The sequence below is a fragment of the Microtus pennsylvanicus genome, chromosome 2 (assembly GCF_037038515.1).
Source record: "Microtus pennsylvanicus isolate mMicPen1 chromosome 2, mMicPen1.hap1, whole genome shotgun sequence".
NCBI lineage: Eukaryota > Metazoa > Chordata > Mammalia > Rodentia > Cricetidae > Microtus > Microtus pennsylvanicus.
In genome coordinates, this window is record NC_134580.1 from 47,057,859 (window position 1) to 47,079,443 (window position 21,585).

Here is a 21,585-nt window from a genome sequence, read left to right on the forward strand (position 1 = left end):
AAGCACAATAGTAAAGCTCTGGTTCTCCTTCCTTCTGTATGCTAGTAACATTTCTTATGCTTTCTGATCTATTTAAACTGAAAGAGACAACATGTGCAGCTGGTTATTCCACCTACAACAGCAGTCCTCACTTGAAACTCTCACTGTTCGAATGAATCTAAGACACAGTTGGTTGCTTTCAGGAGAGCTCTGAACTTAAAGACAGTTTTTACAAAGGACTGAATTATTTTATATCTCATCTCTACTTTAAACATCATTATACTGAAACAAACATTTGACTTACTGGTGAAAGATTTCCCATCATTAAAAACGCAGTAAGAGTGGAGTCAAATAAGAATGCAATACGCTTTGTATATCCAGTGGACAGACTCAAACTGCTTATACTGGCTGTGTCAGCTGAAAAAAAAAATCAGAATACAAATCAAGGCAATGAATGCTTTGTTTTGCTTATCATCTAAAGTAAGTTTTTTGCTTCAGGTTTATCTGATAGCCAAATAAACTTAATTAAATATATATTTTAGTCTTAAAACATTCAAGTTTCTTTTTTTTTTTGAGTAAATATGGTTTATTTGAGAAACAATCCCTGACAACACAGGCAGTGTTCTCAGTAGAACAGTTTGTCAATTTTCTAACTTTCTTTAGCATGTAGGGGGACTGGCAGACCACTGAACCCAGGCATCTCACAAAGTAGGTGGGTTGCCTTGGGGGCAACCCTTATCTGATCAAAAATTCTTCTCACATCAGCAGTGAGGACTTAGGTGTCACCCCAAATCTATGTAGCACAAACTGACCTTGAATTCCAATCCTCCTGGATCCAGCTTCCCAGTACTATGACTACAGGTATGTACTAACATCTGATGAGGGGAAATTATTTTAATTTTAAAAGTCATTTAAATTTGTGTTAATGTCCTAGTTAATCAACTTGACACAACCAGAATCATTGGGAAAAGAGAAACCTCAATTGAGAAAATGTCGCCCTTAGACTGACAAGTCTGGGGCTTATTTTCTTGATTAATGACTGACGTGGGAGGATTCACCCTGCTCAGGCAGGTGGTTCAGGGAGTCTAAGAAAGCAGCTGAACATTAGCCTGAGGAGTAAACCAGTAAGCAGCATTCCTCCATGGTCTCTGCTTGAATTCGTCTGCAGATTTCTGCTTGAGTTCCTGTCTTCACTTGTTGTAGAATATTAATTTAAGATGTGTTACATTTGTTTATGCTGTGGAACAATTGTTTTAATGATGCAAAGATGTGCTACATTCTTTTATGTTGAATCTATTTAATTCTGTGAAGCTGTGTTTACTGTGCCTGTCTAATACACCTGATTGGTCTAAAAAAGAGCTGAACAGCCAATAACACGACAGGAGAAAGGATAGGTGGAGCTGGCAGGCAGAGAGAATAAATGAAGGAGAAATCTGGGAAGAAAGGAGGAGCAAGAGAAAGAGAGGAGGACAACAGGGGTTAGCTACCCAGCTACACAGCAAGCCACAGAGTAAGAAGTAAAGAAAGATATGCAGAAATAGAGAAAGGTAAAAGTCCAGAGGCAAAAGATAGATAGAAAAATTTAAGTTAAGAAAAGCTTGCTAGAAATAAGCCATGCTAAGGCCAGGCATTTATAAAAAAGAATAAGCCTCTGTGTGTATTCATTTGGGAGGTGGGTGACAGGTCTCCCAAAGAGTAAAGAGTAATAAAACAATCAACTACATTGGATTCCCTTCTTGATGAAATTATAAGTTATAAGTGGATATAAACCCTTTCCCTCCTCAAAATGCTTTTAATCATGGTATTTTATCACAATAACAGAAGAGCAAACTAGTACAGCTAATTTCCTTGAAAACCAGGAATTAAAATTCTTGACGATAGCCAAATCAATAAGTGTGAGTCTTGGGTAACAAGCAAAACAGGAGAAAAGCTACCCCAGGTTCCTTTTACACTCAATTTTAGAGCCTGTGTGTCTCCCTTTGGGCTTAGCCTGCACTTTCCCTTGCACTGAAACGGCCTTCCCTAACTGGCCAGTGAACTTGCAGTCACTCTAATCCATGGCCTCTTACTGAAGGTAAAGGAATTTGGGTTTTTGGGGGGGGTTTATTTGTTGTGGGTTTTTTGTTGTTGTTGTTTTATTTTTTTATTGTTTCTTTGCAGCCCCAAACACAATTGCTTGTTCTGGGAGCTATGCTCACCTCCTCCCCCCTTAATTTCTAGAAGGCAAGTGCCATATTATCTTATCCCTTCAAGACTTACATAGTGTTCCCAGTATCGGTAAGGACTCAGACTACACACTAAATAAGAAATCTGGCACAGAGCTATAAAGGAGACGGAGAGCTGTGTCTGGAAAGATGGCAGACCTACAGATAAGCTCTAAGTTAAACTGAGTTGCTGCTAACCTGGGTCTTCTTGACTATTTGTATCAGTGTCAGTAGCCGAAGAAGCTTCTTGCACAGGACTCCTACTTTCCCCGCCATCCCATGATAAAAGCATCTTTTGTGGGTCTAAAGTGCTCCTATTAATGAAGAATACATTCACTTTTAAAAAAATCACACAAATGATCTCACATGAGCATAGCTACTGAAGTTGGTATTTATAACTATTAACAATCCACCAGAACAGAAGCCAATACACAAGTGTGAAGTTGAGATGAGCTCTCAAATTGCTTTGGACGCAGAGAGGAAGCTTTATAATTAGAGCTCAAGCATAGGCTTCAGGGAATCTAAGCTCTCCTAACTTACACATTTTATAAAATATCATATATACTATTGTCCTAAACAAAGCGTTCTTGATTTTCATCAGATTATACAGAAGGTCCATCACACTGAGAAGACTGAGAGACACCTCAATGGCATAGTGAATAAATAAACTTCCTGCATGCAAAATTCTTTTCAAAAGGAAACTATCATATTGAATAAATGAATTACTTTAATCTGTTCACAGATGGAACATTCTTCCATGATGAATGAAGTTGATCCAGATTTATTACTTGTCCTTTCTTATGGGCAAAACCCAATCGACAATACATTGAAACAGCATTCTGAAAGGAATATAAGGAAAATTAGTATTAAAACAAACATCAGAATATCTGTAGAGAAAAAATACACTGTAAGAGACTATGCCTCTGGTGACGTGCAAGCATTTCCGTATCTTAGCTGCAGAGCAGCCTGGCCAGGACTGCCATCCCTAAACCCTCTTCTACTGAGGACAGAGGTGCAGTGTGGCCACTGACGGGCCACCTCCTGCTGACCACATTAATGTGAGGACTCTATTCTACCTGGTGGAAAACAGACTCAGGGCTTCTCATCTCCCCCTTTCTTTCTGCAACCATCTTTACCATGCAGATTTCCTCATGCAGCCAATAAGGATCAGTAATGTACCATGGTAAAAAAAAATCAACTAGCAAAATCCACCCAGTACTCACACTATGAATAAAAGGTAGAAAATAACATACCTTCACCAGTGATAAGTCTATCTCAAGGACATTTGCAAGCTAGGAAACAAAAGTGAAAATTACTGTTCCATTCTCAGAATTATCAGCATATCCTTTCAAAAATGTTTTTGCCACACTTACCTCTGCAACATTAGTGTGCTCATCTATTGACACAAATATCTTATAGAGTAGAGTTTCAAAATAATCACCTTGTACCCGATTCATTACAAAACCTTCCAGAGGAGGAACTGAAATAAACGAAACAGACTTTTCTCAGGCACTAGTTTTCATAAAACAAAAAGTATAACTCAAATGCCTATGCAAAGAGAGAAACCACTCAGACAGAACAGAGCTTTTCTGCACTTCTTCCGCTCCATAGCAACCTTTCCAAAGGCCAGGCCACACATGCCATCTACACAGAGCTGTCTAAAGGATTCACATGGAACTCTCAGAATACTGAGGAAGGAAATACTAGACAGTGCAAGCCTGGTGAAAACACATGGGAACAGAGATAAGCCTACAAAGGGTTTGTGATGTATGTGCTTTTGATGCCTCATAGGCCAAGAAAGTGAGCAACAGAAGACTGTTGGAAAGAGTTTATACTCCTTGGAAACAGTGGAGTCTGCAGAAGTCACTAACATCTGCTCCTCCTCAGTGGCCAGAGGTCAATCCTTTCTTTAGCACACAAAGTGGCCAACCATGGTAGAATGCTCACCCACTCAAGTATCTCTCTCATCTAGATACTTTGATCTGACTTACCAGCAAGCTCTGCCTAGTTAACAGTCAAGGAGCACGCTTTTGTTCGTTCACATCCTTCCATGTGTATACTTCCCCTTTAAAATACCCCGGGGAACAGGCTGGCAAAATAGCTCACTGGGTGAAGGCACTTGGTGCCAAGCCCAACAACCCCTAAGTTTAATCAGCCCCACAGCAGAAGGAGAAAATAAGGAGTCCTGACGGCTGCACTTGTGACTTCCACAGCATACACCTGCGGCACATGCACTCGTGGACATAAAATAAAATGTAAAAAAATAAAACCTCATGGAAAAGTGGGGTGCATAGGGCACTAAATTATTCCCAACAATAAACACTAAAGGCTTCTTCTTAGAAATATTTTAGCAATTCCCTATTTGAAAACTTAATTCTTATCCTACAATACCACTATGTGCAAGCATTTACTGAATGAATGCTTGCTAGGTGCTAACACCCACCAAGTAGATTACATACACTATTTTGTCTTCTAGCCCTACAAGTTGTACAGTTTTGTAATTATCCCTTCCTTGGAGATACCAAGGTACCAAGAAGTTAGGAATTTCAATATATAATTTATATCTAGGATAATAGGATGAGACAACTCCTTATAGATATATAAATCCATTTCTAACATGTATTACATTAAAATAAAAAGTATGAACCAAAGCCCAGCTTCTTAAACTATGGGTCAGAATCCAGGGTTGTATTTTTTTTAAGATATTGACCATCCAAAGAGAATGGAAGTATTATTTCATATCAAGTATAAAAATATGTTCCAGACAGACTACAGATGTGACAAATTATTACAAATTTTTAGTGTGCACATATAATTTTTCGATATTATTTAAGAACTTCATTAAAGAGTTACAGAAAAATACAGGCATTGAAGCATAAAATACACACGTAGAAAAAAAGACTTTAAGAGCCAAAGAACCAGGACATCTGCTGTGAGACAGTATCTTCTTTAAAAAAGAAAGACAGACAGACAGACAGACAAGTGGGGGAGAGGGAGATGATGTGGGAAGACTTAAGGGGTGAATGTGATCAAGTAAAATTGTACAAAATTCCCTGAGAATAAAACAGTATTTTATTTTATTTTGGTATTTCGAGATAGGGTTTCTCTGTAGGTTTGGAGCCTATCCTGGAACTAGCTCTGTAAACCAGCTGGTCTCGAACTCACAGAGATCCATCTGCCTCTGCCTCCTGAGTGCTGGGATTAAAGGCTGTAAAACAGTGTTTCTTTAAAGCGGAATAAATGTGTTGACACTGGAGTTCTCCACAATCACCCCTCTAAGAGTGTTCATTCCTCCGCACTTGACTGTCCACCACCCACAGGGCCAGATCTTTGTGGACCATCTGGAATGTCTCTTCTGAAACAGCTTGCGAATGTTTCATGCTGAATTTGATGGCTTTACCCAACTTTACCTTTGTGGGTTATTCCAAGAAAAGGACCAGACTAGAGAGGTGACGTGCAAGCCGAGTCAAGCATCTGTCTGCACCAGCTAACTGCCAACTACTGAGTGAAGCAGAGCAGAATACGCTGCTGCAGTGAAGAAGCCGTCCAGTCAACCCTGCTCTGCTCTCTCCAGTGAACTGAAGAGCTACTATACAGTCCAGTGTCATGGCACACAGGAGGCAGAGGCAGGAGCTAGCCTCAGCTACATCCAAGTTCGAGGCTGTGGCTATGTTAGAACCTCAAAACAAAAAGGTGCTAATGGAAGTCAATGTTAAAACTGTAAAGTCAATATTAAATCATCAGCAATTAAAACAGACTGAACGAACAAATCCACTAATACAACTTCTGAGTGAATCTCAAATCAAATCAACTTATTGGGTAAGAATAGGGACTAGAATAAATCTTACACACATTTCCAACAGTGAGAAAAGTACCACCACTTCTGTCTCCAAGGACTCATTTCCTTGTTAACAGTCTTCAAGTTCAAACCTTATTCCACTTGATACATCACCAACTTCAAACCTAGATTAACTAAGCTAGTGTTCCACTTCTTTTTAACTGTCTCTCCAAGCTTCAACAGAATTCACAGAAGCATACAGTCTACAACGCATTACTGGGCTGAGGATGAATCTCCTGACATGCTAACTCAAATAAAGATCAAGATGTGCCCCAGCCTGAAAAACAAGAGGAAATATTTCTGGGATCAGCTCAATTACCATCTGTTTCTCCACATCGAGTCATTCTCTGGGGTCTGCCCCCTCACATTCTTTCTCACTAATATTAATCATAAACAGTGACAACAGCTGAATGACAGTAGAAAACGTATTACAAACATCTAACTATAAGTTAGTACTACAAAATTTAAAATTTTAAAAACAGTAATTTTACTTGGGATTGTAGAAAATTTATTTTGAAGTTCTATTTTATTACAGTATATATATCAAAATAATGTGAGAAATAAGAACTTATAATAAAACCACAATGGGTTAAATGTAAAAATAAAAATCTTCTTTAAAAAGTCTAAATATCCTTTTCTCAATAAAAAAAAAGAAAAAAAAAGTCTAAATATCTAAAATTACAGAATGATTTGTGTTAAACTTATTAGGTGATACATACCATTTGACTTTACGCAGTATTCAAAATAGAGTACAAAATGGCAGCCCAGACTTACCAGCTATACAACTGTCATCTGATATGGGCACATCCAGATAAATAAAGCCTTTGTTATACAAACCTACAAAAACAAAAGCACCTTATTTTAGATGGGACACTATAAAATAGCGTTTTTTTCCTACAAGTCTGATTACTGGCTTTCTATGTCTTAAACTGAATGCTACATAAAGAAAAAGAAAATAGTATAAGAGAACTAACTAGATTTTCTAAATCTTGAATTCTTACATGGTTTCTGAACTACAAATCTCTTACCATTCATTTGTGTAAGTCTGTAATTATAAAGACTAAGTCTGTATAATAAAGAACTAAGATCATATTTCAAGTAACATGACTTAGGTAACAGACTCAATTTGGACTAGTACAGCAATTGGTATTAATTACCAACTGTTTTTTTTAAGACTTGCACTTTTTTTTTCTTATTTATTTCAAGTGCATCGGTGTTTTGCCTGCACATAGTTGTCAGATCCCCTGAAACAGAAATTACAGACAGTTATGAGCTGCCATGCTGGTGCTGGGAATTGAACCCAGGTCTTCTGAAAGAGCAGTCAGTACTCTTAACCACTAAGCCATCTCCTCAGCCCAATTATCAACTGTTTAAAACAAGTTTTTGCATTGACGAAGACCATGCTTATAAGCACTTACTGTGTACTACGTTGTAATCTAGTGACCCAGCGAGCTGAGGGCCCGAGTCAATGATCTTATCAACAGCGCCTTTCTCAGGAAAAGTGCATATCTAAGAAAAAAAAATAATAATTTCAATTAACTTCTGTCCTAATTAACTGATTTGTAAGTTTCCTAAGATGTAATCCACATTGGAACCCATGACTGACTAGTGTATGAAATGAACCTTATCATTGCCATTCATCACCTTAGAATTTAAACAATAAAACTATGCACATAACCATCACTTAAATTGCCAAACTAAGGTGCCGACAGGTTAGATAACAAAATCACCATAAATACCAACATCTGCCAGTTGGTAGTAAATGCTCACTGATAAACCAATGTTTACTCTTTTTCTTTAAAATGGAATCAGATACATGAATGCAAATCCTTATCAAAAAGTTCACTGAGAAAAACTCTACCTGGACAACAATGGTGCAGTTAGGACAAATTATGACAGGCTGACAGCTCTATTGGGAAGGGCTTCCAGCGAAGCAAAATATCCCACTTTAAAATGCCCTCCAGAAGTGCAAAGACAAATAAATAAATAAATAAGAGTGAAAAGGTCACATTATATCCTTCAACCTACACAGATATTCCATGGTCTCTACCCTTTCTTCAATTAGCTTGGATGAACTTCTGTGGATAACACTGCTTTTGATCTTGATACTACTACCCCAACAGGGACTGGACTACCTGAGTATCTATCAACTTGGACCCTTTCTGTCCCTATAACTGGAGTCATTTAGTTAACAGCTTTGTGCTCACTTTCCTCATCTGCAAACTGGAGCACAAACAATACTTTCTCCCTGGGTTATCATAAGCCTTAAAGGAGACAAGAACATAGTCACATTAGTGTGCAGCACACGTGCACAAAGTCAATGCTCAGAGTTACCCATATTATTGTGGCTGCTAGGTATGACATCATGTCCCTTTACACGAGACCACTAATTAAAGAGACCATTAATTAAGAACCCAAATTACTGTACATAAACCAAATAATGCCTCCTGCACCATTAAAGATTTTGCAAACTCCATCTAACCTACTAAGATCATTTTGAATTACTTTGATTTTCTGCAGGAAAATCAAATGTTACCTTTTAAAACATTATGTAATTAAAAATTGTAAAAATAAGTTAAAAAATAAATATTCTGGTTTTAATCTTTTCTTTTTCCTCTGCTTTTAGTCTATAACAATCTCTACCTTGATGTCATCTTCTGTGATATATCCAGCCTGCACCACCCACCATGCCTCGATGGCAATTTCCACTGGCTTTATTGGTAGAAGATCACGGGCAGTTTTCCTTCTGAAGAATTTCTGCAATAGTACAATATTTAAGTATTTACAACCAATCCAAATCACCACTTTTTTCTACCATCATAAGACATTACAACAGACTAAATTTTTTTCAAATTTTCATGTTTGAATTGCTAATTCATCTAGATACTGTAGAATCACTCTTAATTTATTTTAAAATAAGTTACTTAAACCTAGACTTCAATCCAAAAACAAATGAAATGAAACCCCAGAAGCTAAAACTGCATTTGAAAATGTGAACTTATTTTACCCATTAAATGAATTCCGGAGCTAAAATGGACAAATAAAAACACAAGCAAAAAGACATTAACTTCTAAAAATAAATGTTACGTGTTAGAACTCATTAGCTGCTTAAGCTACAACCTGGTGAACATTGAAAATCTGTTCACTGCTCCTACGAGATGCACGCTAACTGGTTCAAGTTAGAGTCTATTATTTCTACCGCTCTAAACCAAACTCTGGGTATCTAGTTCTGACAAGGAAGCTCTAAGAACAGAGGGATGACCAACCTTTGAAGATCTACACTGGTTCATCAGGTCAATATACTGGTTTCTTCCTATGCCAAGAAGCCGCAGACCTGAAAGTAAGTCCTTCCTTTAATACATCTTGAAATGTGAGTATACACTCAATGACATTAGGAAAACTTCCCTGTTTATAGTTTTAATAGCTGACTGGCATGATCCATCAATATCAAAAAGAATTCATCACACAATACAGATGAAACCTCAACTTTGGGAGAGATGAATCCAAGTTGTCATGTTTGACAATGCTAACGAGGACATGTTGAAAAGCAGAAGTCCTCCCAGTTTTAAGAAGTAAAATTATGCTTTTCAGCAGAAGTTTCTTGCGTACAGAACAACATCACGTGTTAAATAAAAATCTCACTAAGATAAGCATAGTGAAACACAGCAGAGCATGTTTGTGGAACCTACACGCTACTGTGAGGTAAGATTCCTGTGGGCAGGCTGTCCTCCTTCCATCAGCAGACAAACAGCCTATAGAATAGCAAGAATGTCATTCTCTAGAATAAAGGTTAGTGTGGAGCCTATTCTATATACCACTGGTCAGAGAGTTGGAACTCACTTCTGTTCCTTCAAGGTTATAGTCTGTTTCTATCTCAAACAAAGGTCCCACCTTGACTGAGACCAGAAAGTTCTGCTCTCTCAAGAACAGGTGTGGCTAACATCCAGGTATTTCAGGTATTAAGTAGATCTGTTTAACAAGGGTCTAAGGATCCAACTAAGTCCCTTCTCCCTTAGGAAGATAACTATGGATTCCACCCAGGGAGTGGTTTGCCTACAATTCTATTTTGGTCTAGGGTGTGAGCATTAGTCTTGTTCTGGCAATAGAATGTTTCACTGAGAATGTATTCCTTCAACTGGTCTGTTCATCTCTGTGTCGTATTAATGAAGTTTTTATCTTACTCCTACCTTTTGGAGGTCAATGGCAATTAAACACCCAACACCAGTGATTTCAGTGTTCACTGGAACTCCTTTCCCGGGGCTATCCTATGTCTCTGTTTTATTACTTTCACGCGCATCTTCAATCTCTGTACTTATTATTCTAATCCTCATGTCCCTACCCTGGTAAGAGGTACACTTGTTGAAGCTGGTCTCTAACGGTTAGTCCTAACTTTCTGACTGCAAAATATTCTTCCCATTGATATTAGGCTAAATCTCACATCTGATTTATTGTGTTTTTCTTTCTTTCTTTCTTTCTTTTTTTTTTTTTTTAAGTGTTTCAAGACCGGTTTCTCTGTAGCTTTGGAGCCTGCCCTGGAACTTACTGTCAACCAGGCTGACCGCCAACTCACAGAGATCTGCCTGCCTCTGCCTCTGCTGGGATTAAAGGCATGAGCCACCACGGCCCTGCACCTCACATCTGATTTGTATTGTGCAATGAAGTTCTCATTAATAATGTTGCTCTCAATTTTCATTCAGGTCAGAAACACAAAATCCTAATAGACAGCATGCATACACAAAGTCATAATCTAAATGTTACTCCTTAACAAGTGGGTACTCACAGTCAGCAGCAGTAAAATTAGGCAACGAATCATAACTTTTCTCACTGTTCATGATGTCCTTTGAAAAAGAAAAAATATAAAATATGAAAGGTAACTTTCCTAAATAAAAGGATATATATTGCTACAGCCAAACAGAGCAACAACTATTATAACAGGAAACAGTGGACCCAGCTGACATCCTAAAACACGCATGCACCACTGTGGTACTAAGCCTGTGGCCTCAACATAATAAATGAAGGTTGCACTTTTCAGTCTAGGTTTCTTAGAACACTCTGAGTCCCAACCAGTTGCCCTGTAGTCTCTATTAGAGCTCAGGGTTCTAGTTTTTCCACACTTCATATCCGATTCTACCTACATTCCTACCGTGAGAGAAGGCCAATAGTGTGTCAACTCTATCACCATGTATCGAAAATACACATTCCCAAGCAGGATTCTAAATTATCTCCAAGTCTTTGCTCCTATTTCAGTTAGTATCAAGTTAAACTTAGTATCTGGCTTTTTCAACTCCAATCTTCTCCAACACCACCCAACTATTTACTGTTGGAGAAGACCCATTTTCAACCCAGACTTGACAATCATTTCAGAACAAAGCCCAGAGAAGAGTGAGCAGGTGAATGTAATTGAAATGGAAGCTGGTAAATGTACAGAATTCTATCTGCTCTACCCCAAACCTCGTGGAAAGCGGAAAAAGAAAAAGAGACAGGGGGAGGAACTCATCAGTTACTATTTCATTACACTACCACGCTACAGGGACCATCAGAACGCCAATGGAGAACCTGAGAAAGACCAGACTGTACACGTGCCACAGAGGAGGGGCTTATAGAGCTAATGAAGGGAGCTCAAGTCAAGGGCACCAGACACTCACACAAGGCACCAGCCTTCTCACTACTGTAGGTGCTTAGCCTGTCTGCGCATATGCTTTTCTCTGCTCTTCCAGTGTCCAGAGAACCCAAAAGCAGCACTCAAATATAAACAGTCAATAAATACTGCAGATGTGTGTCCATCTTTATAGAAAGTTCACTTTTTTAAAAAAGTGTTATTCAACAAGAACCAAGTACAAACCAGCTAAAAGTTAATAATAATAGACTAACAGCCAGGACAATGGAAACAACTCTCCTTCCTGACATGTATTAGATCTATAAAGCTGGGTCTGCACTGTCACTTTTTTATACAAGGTGGACAGATAAATACTATTTCCTTGATCTTACTGGCCAAGTCTGCAGCCCATATTTTCAATCTTATAGATTACAAGCAATAAGTGTACCAACTGCTGGTATAAACAGCTAATTAGTGACCTAACTGCACAAAGGGTAAACAACACCTTCAAATACATAGAATACAAGCAGCCTCCCTTCCAACATAAAAGCATCAATAATGGCAACCCTGTGTACATGTGTGCCTCAGCTACCTTGTGACTAGCCATCCTTGATACACACTAACTGGACAGACAACATCCATGACAGCTGAGAACGGGGAAACTGCCGGTCTACTGTAAGGTGTCCCCGACCCAGAGTCCCACCCCACTGTAAACTGTCACTCACACTAGAAACTAACCTCCATGATCCCAGTGTAGTATGCAAACGGTGTTATCCTCAGGCCCTTCACCATGATGTCAGATAAGTGGTAAGGGTACAGCATGAGGTGATCGCGACTGTACTTCAGCAGCTCTTCATAGTATTTGCGTTCATCTTTCTTGACATGTTTAACTGCAAGAAAAGGAAAATGTCCAGTTTTCTCAGGTTTCTTACTGTTGTTCTGGTGACAAAACAAAACTGAGTCTTAAAAAATGGTCAAGAACCAGTGTCTTTTTCCTCCTCTGGCATTCTCTCACTCAGATAGAGAAGACAATGATTTAAGACTATTATAGGGAAAACAGACCTATAAACAGCAATCTAAAAAGGAATTTTCCTCACAATTAGAAAACTCCACAGTATGAATTGTTATTATGTGGAATCAGTACAAATGTTGTTAAAGCCGTACAGTACACACGGAAAACCAAAATGAAAAGACAGCAGCAGTCATCTCCACCCGGCACAAGAGCATCTCCACTTACCTAGGTTATTTCTGTAGCGCAACTGGTTGCGGATACTGTATAAGACAACCTGCTTTTCATATTCTCGCTGTGAGTTTCCAAGACTCTAAAAGAAATAACACATGGCTCTTTAAACAGTTTCCAGATGAACAACAGTACTCTGTCTACCATAAAATTACACATAAACAAAAAACATGACCCCTAATTTTACCCTGGCATTTCTAATGGCCAGAACTGAATAAGGAATACTTTCTTAAGTTTTATTATGTTAACTTTACTACTATGATATTAAAACAAAGTCCCGCATGTTCTTTGTAGTGTGCCTTTCTAAAATGATTTACTTAAATTACTCAAAATAGTTACATAAAATAAAAAAGCAGTATAAGAATACAACTACACTGGTTAGCAAGGCTGTTAACAGAGATTTCCTTCCAGAAAATCCCAGACTGAAGTGGGACAGAAAGATGGATAGATGGACTGATGAGTGGATGGTAGGGGCTTCTCATATCTATACCTATGTGAATTTAAGAATATAACCAAGGAAGGACAGATTGACATCCCAGTCATTTTGAAATGAACCGTAATTACCGGAGATAAAGATTTCTACAGAATGTCCATTTCAAATGTGCTAAAACTGCGTCTGTAAAATGCCATTCCCTTACTCCTGCTCTAGAAAGCATCTGGACCATCCTGTCATTCTCGAATACAGCTCTTCACTGGCACTGAAGCACCTCACAGCACTGATGCTACGACCCTCAGAATACCAAAACCCAGACATGATCCAGTCCTTACATCAAATAGCGTCTGTACACATCACATTTTCCTGCATAATTTTAATCGTTTTGAGATTACTTCTAACATCTATTAACAAGCTGACAGCCTCTATTGGCTACAGAGTAATAGTAAGAAATAAGTCTGTACACATTTGGGGTAAACCATCTCTTTTGAAATATTTTCAGTCAGTGGTCATTGAATCAGCAATACATATCCTACAGACAGAAACACAGAACTGCACGGAGTAAACAAAATACTTTCTAGCTGTGTCCACAGTGTTTTAAGTTCAAAGTTGAAACTATGAAAGCAAAGACTAAACATGCTTAATCATAGTTAACATTACATTCATGTGTGACCATAAAGTTAATTTAGTATCTGACTGCTCTCTCACTTCTAATCACCAGGTACAGTTTTTTTTCCTAGCACACTATAAACCTAAACTAGACCTCTTTAATGATAAAATGATTAGAGGATTCAGCTGGTTATTTTTTATAGGTTTGTAAAAGCCAAAGTAAATGTCCATACACCTACATTTTGCAATCAGATAAATAAAACCTCTAACTTTAATAAACTGTTCCATAACTGGTGAGGATGCAGTGACATGATGTGAAAATTGCATTAGTCTACACAGCTGGAGGGACTCCAGCTATTTCCACCTGTAGCACCCCAAGTGTTGAAGGAGAGTGCACTGTGGAGAGACTACCCCCCATCACCCTCTACACAGAAGCAAGGCTGTCGTACTGAAGCTCACTTAGGGTTCAGAAGGATCTGCCAAGGTTCCTGCAGCTCTGATGCCAGGTCAAAACCTCTCCAGGAGACACCACACACGCTTGTTGTACACAAGTGTGCCATCCCACTACAATCACAGCAAGTTCCAAACTGGAAGCTAAGCCTTCTGGTTCAAAGACAGTCTTTAAGTTACCATCACATTTACCGGGAAGTGTCACTGGAGACTGCAAACTCCATCACCATGTGAGCTCAGGACTAGGTGTGGAGCACGATTAACCCCATCAGTCAATATATGCTATGCACACAAACCCCTAACTACAGTGAACTAAGAGTACATAAACATCTGTTCAGCAACTCTTTGACTCTACCCTTCTCCAAATCTCCCACCACTGTAAAACATTGTTGCCACTACAGACCTAGGTGACAGAACAGGGACAACAGCCATTTCACTAGGACAGTTTCGGTTGCAAATGGGAAGGCCTAGCAGACAAAGCCAGGCGTCATAAAAGAGGAACTACAGGAAATGAAGCAGTGATGTGAAAATGAGCACTAGCTACAGAGCACACCCCATGCAGCAGATAACCCTGACAGCAGGCTTTCTGCAGCCAGGGCTCCTACACACCTCAGTGTGTGCATCCTAACGGGTACCCTTCTACTGGACGGACGGACGGACGGACGGACGGACGGACGGACGGACGGGTGGATGGATGGGTAGATGGATGGATGGACAGATGGATGGACAGATGGATGGGTGAATGGATGGTAGGTAGATGGACAGACAAAGATAAAAATAACCACGTTTTAAAAATTGATCTATTAAGACTTCACTTTAAATAAAAGAACTACACATTGTGTCAAACAATGAACATCTGATATTAGCTAACTACAGAAAAGTCCTAAAAACAATGGCCTGACTTGCATTTTTTTTTCCTGTGCTAGGGATGGAACCCAAGGCTCTCTGTATATGCTCAGGCCTCATCTACAACTCTTTAATGTTTCTAAGGGTCAGTGTGACCAATAGAATAAAATGAGTATTTTCCTCATCTCATCCACGTTGGAAAACAAAGAACAAAAAAAAAAAACTGGCTTGTAAGATTTTTTTTATCTGAGTCTCCTTCCTTCAGCTTTCAGAAGTGGGAAATGAAGCCCACCAAAACTTACTGGAAATCACCACATGAACATACTTAGTATTTAAAATACCAAAATACACATTCTTTCCACACAGACTAAAAAAAAAATCCCCATTTTTAGTACATTGGAGATTTTTATAGCCATTTAGGAAGTATTTCAAACTGATGCCTCATTCCATCTAACAGCTACTAACAACCAACCATGCATAGAGATGCTTAGGGTACAAGCCTAACAAAGAATCTAACCAGAAAATGCACATGGCAGGGTGACCACATGACGGATGAGAAATAACAGTAGGATGACAACATGGCTGAGGGCAGCTATTGCGAAATTAGGGGGCTAGGAAACGCCTTAGTGATGACAGAAAGCGGAAGTGCAGCGAGAGGACTCAGTGTAGTGTGAGGAGGGGAAGGTCCTGCAAGAGACCAGACAGAAAGCTGGTGTGATCTGAAGTGGACCTTGACTCCGGGAAACCATGGGAAGGCTGGGGAAAGTCTGTACAAAAGAAGGCCACGCTTAGTCTGAGTGCTTTCAGGGATTTCACACACAAAAACAAATCCGTTTATATTGGGACTTAAGTTTTAGCACTGTCCTATAATTACATTTAATAATCACATTTGAGTTGGAGGAGGCTTTTGTCAACACTAATTAGAATCAATTGTTTAAGTTGGGTATAATCTAATGACTTAACACAGAGGACAATTTACTCTAGTTGTCTGCAGGTATGTCTCAGACATATTTACCTAAAGAACAAAACTGTCTGCCAAACCCTCATTCAAACTTAAGAGCAACTTGTTCCTAAAGGTTTAGACTTGTCTTTTCAAGTTTCAGAAACTGACTCTCTGACATCCTAGAGACCTTTACCCCTGAAACACACCTTGACATTCTCTGTCATGCGATACTAACCAGAACCCCTTAACTCATTCCCTAGAACAGGGACTCAAACCCCAACAATCATAAAACCATTACCACCACTATTCCATATATTTTCCAAAACCACATCTGTTGCCCATCACCAAGAGGAAACAGAAATCAACAGAACTGAGAGACACGGCGGCCAGCGACAGTGCGTCCCTTACAGGTGGCACATCCCTTCTGAAGACTTCCAGCCACCTGTCGTGTTTGTACTCATTTATCAGGCCGTCTACTGGCTGGCCTGGCTAAAACTAGTACACTCTGTGGGGAGGCAGGCTCCTTGGCTGCTGCAAACGCTCTGTACCCCAAAGCAGGCATAACATCTTAGGAGGTGCTCAATAAATACCCGTTAAACAGCTGAGCAAAACTGCCAGTCAACGTAAGCGTTAGACTTCAAAAGTCTCAGGTCATGCTCCCGTCGACACATTCCTTATAAAGTCTGTCTGTCTAAAGGACAAAGTCCACCAACACAAAGCACACATACCCTTCCGAATCAGATCCTGACTGCCCCTGGCAGCCTTACCGGCGACCACCCTCACACATTCAACAAACGCCACCCGATGCATCAACACACATACCTCCAAACTTTGATGACTCGCTACTCGGTGGAGACCTGTTCTTCCCTCTCTCTGGGAGAGGGGTGGTCTTCATTCCTTATCTTGCACGGTCCAATTTAAACGCTTCAGGTTATGCATTCAACTATAGATCCGCACCCTAACTCCCACCCACACTACAGAGGAGTTTGAACTGTCACCCTGCGTTGAACACACTGTTCCCATCTTTCTTCCACCACCCTTACAATTTTGGAGCCCAGGGGCTTTCTTTGAGATCTCAGGAGCGCAGGTCCCTCCCTAGCTTATAAAGTCTGCAAGCCGAGGTAACCGGGCGAGTCCGGCAGGGACATCACTCCAGCCTTCCTGGCGACCGAGCACTCCGAGCCCCGGTTTTCCCGAGCCCCGGACGGTCCTCAGGGCAGGCGACCGCTGGGCGGGGCAGGGCCGAGCCGTACCTGTCTCACATTAGCTGGCAACTTGCTCCAGGGGTAGTTGTGTCGGATGTGAAACTCAACGTCGATGTTCATGATGCCGGAGCCCAGGCCAGCGGTGGCCGCGGCTCTCACGCCGCCTCCCGTCCGCACGCACCCGGCCCGTCCGCGGAGACCGTACGCCTAGGCCGTGCGAGCCCGGCGCCGGCCCATGGCCAGGCCTCCACAGCTCCGCGCGGCGCCGGCCACGGGGCACGGTGGCGGCAACTACGACCCGCACCTCAGCGGCTCCAAGTTTCTTCCTAGTTTCGGCCTGCCGGAAATGGCTCTGCGCGACGTCACTTCCGATCGCAGGCGCGATGCCGGGGGGCGGAGCTCCGGGTGGGCCTGTTCCGCCCCTGTCCCGCCCCTGTCCCGCCCCTTGCACGTGGTTGAGCCGGGCGAGGAAGGCGGTGCTCAGAGACCCCGGGAATCTCCGCTGGCTGCTCCTGCTCCGGTCCGGGAAAGAGCAGAGCCGCGGCGATCACTGAGCTTCTGTGACTCGGTTTCCCAAATGTGCGTTCCTGGTGGCTCTGGATAGGCGGCCGAAGGTACTGCGGTCAGTTGTCCGAGCAGAAGCGCTGCTGGGGAAAGACTACTCTCGCCACCCCGCCGGGCAGGACAGGGTCACCGAAGCACCGACTGTGACAGGGCACCTACCCATTGGGCGAGCGTCTCTAGCGGCGTCATCCCTTCCAAGCATTGGCTGTGTCCTGGGGATGGAGAACGTTGGACTCCTTCCAAGATCCAAATTCTTAAGATGTGGGAATGTGGAGAGCAGAAATTTTAGCTAGCTTCGGTTGCTTTTTAAAAAGGCGGAACTCGGGAGTTATTGTTATCGCTTCAGCTCTCCTTAAATCTTTGGGAATGGTTTCTTCAAGAGCATATGGTACGTCCTAAGCAAGCGCATTGATGGTACCAACAACAAGAAGACCCAAGTTCAATGTTTTTATTTTAAAGCAATGTTTTTAGGTCACGTTTCGTTATACACTACAGCTACGAACTGAGAACATTTAAGACACCTAATCCATACCTCAACAGCTGGCAAGTCTGAGGCATACTCATTGGATCTAATTAATTGAAACTTGGGGTACACACTGCTCTTACGTGGGCGCATTGTCTCTGGTTATACGATTGTAGTAGCTTCATGACCTGTTGTGACCCTCCTCAGCATAACTAAAATTTACTGAACTTTAACAACAGGTCAGTATACAAAAGTACAGCCTGCCTGCTGGGTATCAGTTCCTTAACCTTGCATGCCGTGAAAGATTGCCGCAGCTACTAGCCCTATTAGAAGAATAAAGTGCGGCCTGGCAGGGTCACAAGATTACTCAGTGTAACGGAGTCCAAGGGGCTTTGATATTAATTTATATAAAAGAGTGTTTTGTCTGCATGTATGTATGTGCCTTGTGCCTTCAAAAGCCAGAAGAGAACATTAGGTATCAGTTCCCCTAAAACTGGGTTGCAGACAGGGGTGAGCCTCCACCTGGGTGCTGTGAGCTAAGCCGGAGTCCTTCACAAAAGTCACAAGTGATTTTAGCCGCTGAGCCCTCTCTTTCCTGGCCCAGTCCAAGACTGTTTAGAACCACCCCTGAATTTCCCAGGGACAGCATTCCCAGAAGTATTCCGCCTCCTACTCTAGCTTAGGAAATTCGCTTAGAGTCAGTGACATAAATTCCTCTCTACATCTTTAAGGATTCTACATGTGGACCAAACAGTATTCTTCAAAATCTATGTATCTAGTACAGTGTAAGTAACAAGAACATTAAAGACATCTTCGTCCTAAAATCCCTAAAAATCTTTATTTCAACTGAGGGTGCCAATTAAGCTGGCGTGAACTTAGGAAGTTCATTTTTGTTTGTCAAATTATGTTAAATCTAGCTTGGCCTCAGCAGAAGCTGGTTATGGTGAACAGATGCCTGCTAAATCAGTAAGGTACAGACCTACAAAAAGCAGATATGTGAAGGAGGAAATAATAGTAGGTCAAAGCTGTGTGGACAGGAAGGAGACAAACAGCAATTCCTTCAGAGTCAGAACCAGCAACAGTGCCATTGATGAACACAAGATGCCAGTGGCAGAACTGGACTGCCTCCGTCTCCCTCAAGGAGACTGGGAAACTAACACACAAGGTCCAGTGAATGTCACGTGGGAACTCAAGGAACAAGATAGCTCCCTAGGCATCAGGAAGGAGGGGGGAAAAACCAGCTGCTAATTGGGTTCCATGAACAGCGCTGGTGATTTCATTGGTCCTTTTTGGAAAACAAAAATATCCATTCTTTTAAGTTTTTTTGTTTTGTTTTTTTAATTGGTTTTTCAAGACAGAGTTTCTCAGTATGGGGCCAGTCCTGGAACTCACTCTGCCTCTGGGGCCTCTGCCTCCTCACTTGGCCTCTGCCTTTCAAATTTTAAAGAGATTGAAACTACTGGAGCTATTGCCAGAGCCTTTTCACAAAGACACCTGTAGTAGTATGAGCGGCGGGGCTGTGTCCCTGGCACCCAGCCGCCCACATGGCTAGCTTTAGCTTATGCCCCGAAATAATTACACCGAAACTGTATACTTTTAAACACCGCTTGGCCCATTTCTATCTAGCCTCTTCTAGGCTAGCTCTCGCACCTGGACTAGCCCATTTCTAATAATCTGCTGTAGCCCACGAGCTGGCTTACCAGGAATGATCTTAACCTGCATCTGCCTGGAGTGGGAAAATCATGGCCACTCTCTGACTCAGCTTCTTTCTCCCAGCCTTCCATTCTGTTTACTCCACCCACCTAAGGTTGGGCCTATCAAATGGGCCTAGCAGTTTCTTTATTGCTTAACCAATGAAATCAACAGATTGATATATGACACTCCCACATCAGACACCCTCTAAGTAAACAATAGATTCAGACATGCAAATGAATAAAATTCCTTCCTGCTAGATTAGATCTGATAAAGAAAATTACCCAATTGGTTTTAGCAACCTGAGATTGTATTTAAAAAGTATTGACGAGGAGTTCTGTGAGTTCAAGGCCAGCCTGGTCTAGTGGCGCTAGTTTCAGGATAGCCAGGACTGTTACACAGAAAAACTCTGTGTCTACAAACAAACAAACAAAAAAGTAAAGTAAGTAAATAGTGATAGGCCTCCAGTGGTTCAGGCTAGTGAACAAACTAAGGTCTTTGGATTTCTGATCCTCCTGCTTTTACCTCCCTAGCACTGGGATTATAGGTCTGTGACTCCGCACCTGGCCTGGCAGTCTACTCTTTAGAAAGACTATCAAATTATGGTATTCCCAAAATTTCAAGAGAAATAATGAGACGTGGTAAGTTTTAACTAAGGAGCTGTTGGAGAGCCGCACTCACAGAGCCCCATGGAGGGAAGAATGATGGCTCCGAGGATGCCCACGTCTAGAACCTAGAAGTGTTTGTGACAATGTGATTAAATTAAGATACGCTTAAGATGGGGAGATTGTCTGGGGCTGGCTAAATGGGCATAGGGTAACCACAGAGCCCTTAACTAGGGAAGCAGAGAGTCTGGGATCAAGAAGGGATGGATGGAGGATGGAAGCAAAGTCGTGATTTAGAATCACAGCCAAGGCTGTGGAAAGCTACTGGGAGCTGAAAAAGGAAGTGAACTCTCCCCTAAACCTCAAGAAACACCCCTGTCAAGACATCTCAGTTTCCGGTCTCCTAGACTGCAAGATGATAAATTCTTAATTCCAAGCTTTTAGTGTGGGAATTTGTTAGGAGAGAAATAAGACATTATTATAATCTCTCAATAGAATCTTGTTAGCTGCATTCCTCGGCCCCCGATCTGCCAAGGTGCTCTTTCGATGCTAAACCCTAACACTACTCCCATACCCAAACAAGTGGTGTGTACAGTTCTGTAATTACAGCCCTTCAGTTCCATATGCAAATGCCCTCTGGAGGACTCATCCTTTCTTCGCATTAATATTTGAGGAACAGATGAGTTATATCCTTTTCAGAGAATACTTTGAAAGCAAAAGAACTACTCGGGGATTAAATGGGGATCAAGAAATAGTTTCTAAAACAAAAAGAAGGAAGCCACTGCGTGTATTTTATTTTTTTTAATATTTATTTATTTATTATGTATACAATATTCTGTCTGTGTGTATGTCTGCTGGCCAGAAGAGGGCACCAGATCTCATCATAGATGGTTGTGAGCCACCATGTGGTTGCTGGGA

General features: G+C 41.2%; 1 protein-coding gene and 1 non-coding gene across 2 annotated transcripts in view; both read right to left on the bottom strand.

The window, feature by feature from the left end:
• Nucleotides 1-17,583, bottom strand: part of Fam91a1 (family with sequence similarity 91 member A1) — a 39,822-nt gene extending 22,239 nt beyond the window's left edge. Inside the window, exons 1-13 of the mRNA XM_075960974.1 lie at nt 17,392-17,583; nt 12,855-12,939; nt 12,356-12,507; nt 10,802-10,859; nt 9,288-9,355; nt 8,665-8,778; nt 7,440-7,530; nt 6,796-6,858; nt 3,557-3,663; nt 3,437-3,475; nt 2,910-3,022; nt 2,382-2,497; nt 284-396 (exon numbers count right to left, since the gene is read on the bottom strand). Of these exons, the coding sequence (XP_075817089.1) occupies nt 284-396; nt 2,382-2,497; nt 2,910-3,022; nt 3,437-3,475; nt 3,557-3,663; nt 6,796-6,858; nt 7,440-7,530; nt 8,665-8,778; nt 9,288-9,355; nt 10,802-10,859; nt 12,356-12,507; nt 12,855-12,939; nt 17,392-17,463 (1,191 nt within the window). The 5' untranslated portion in view covers nt 17,464-17,583. The remainder of the gene's footprint in view (nt 1-283; nt 397-2,381; nt 2,498-2,909; nt 3,023-3,436; nt 3,476-3,556; nt 3,664-6,795; nt 6,859-7,439; nt 7,531-8,664; nt 8,779-9,287; nt 9,356-10,801; nt 10,860-12,355; nt 12,508-12,854; nt 12,940-17,391) is intronic.
• LOC142845350 (U12 minor spliceosomal RNA) lies at nt 655-783 on the bottom strand. The gene has a single exon (XR_012909899.1). It is a non-coding gene; the product is annotated as a U12 minor spliceosomal RNA (small nuclear RNA).
• Nucleotides 17,584-21,585: the final 4,002 nt, after the last annotated feature.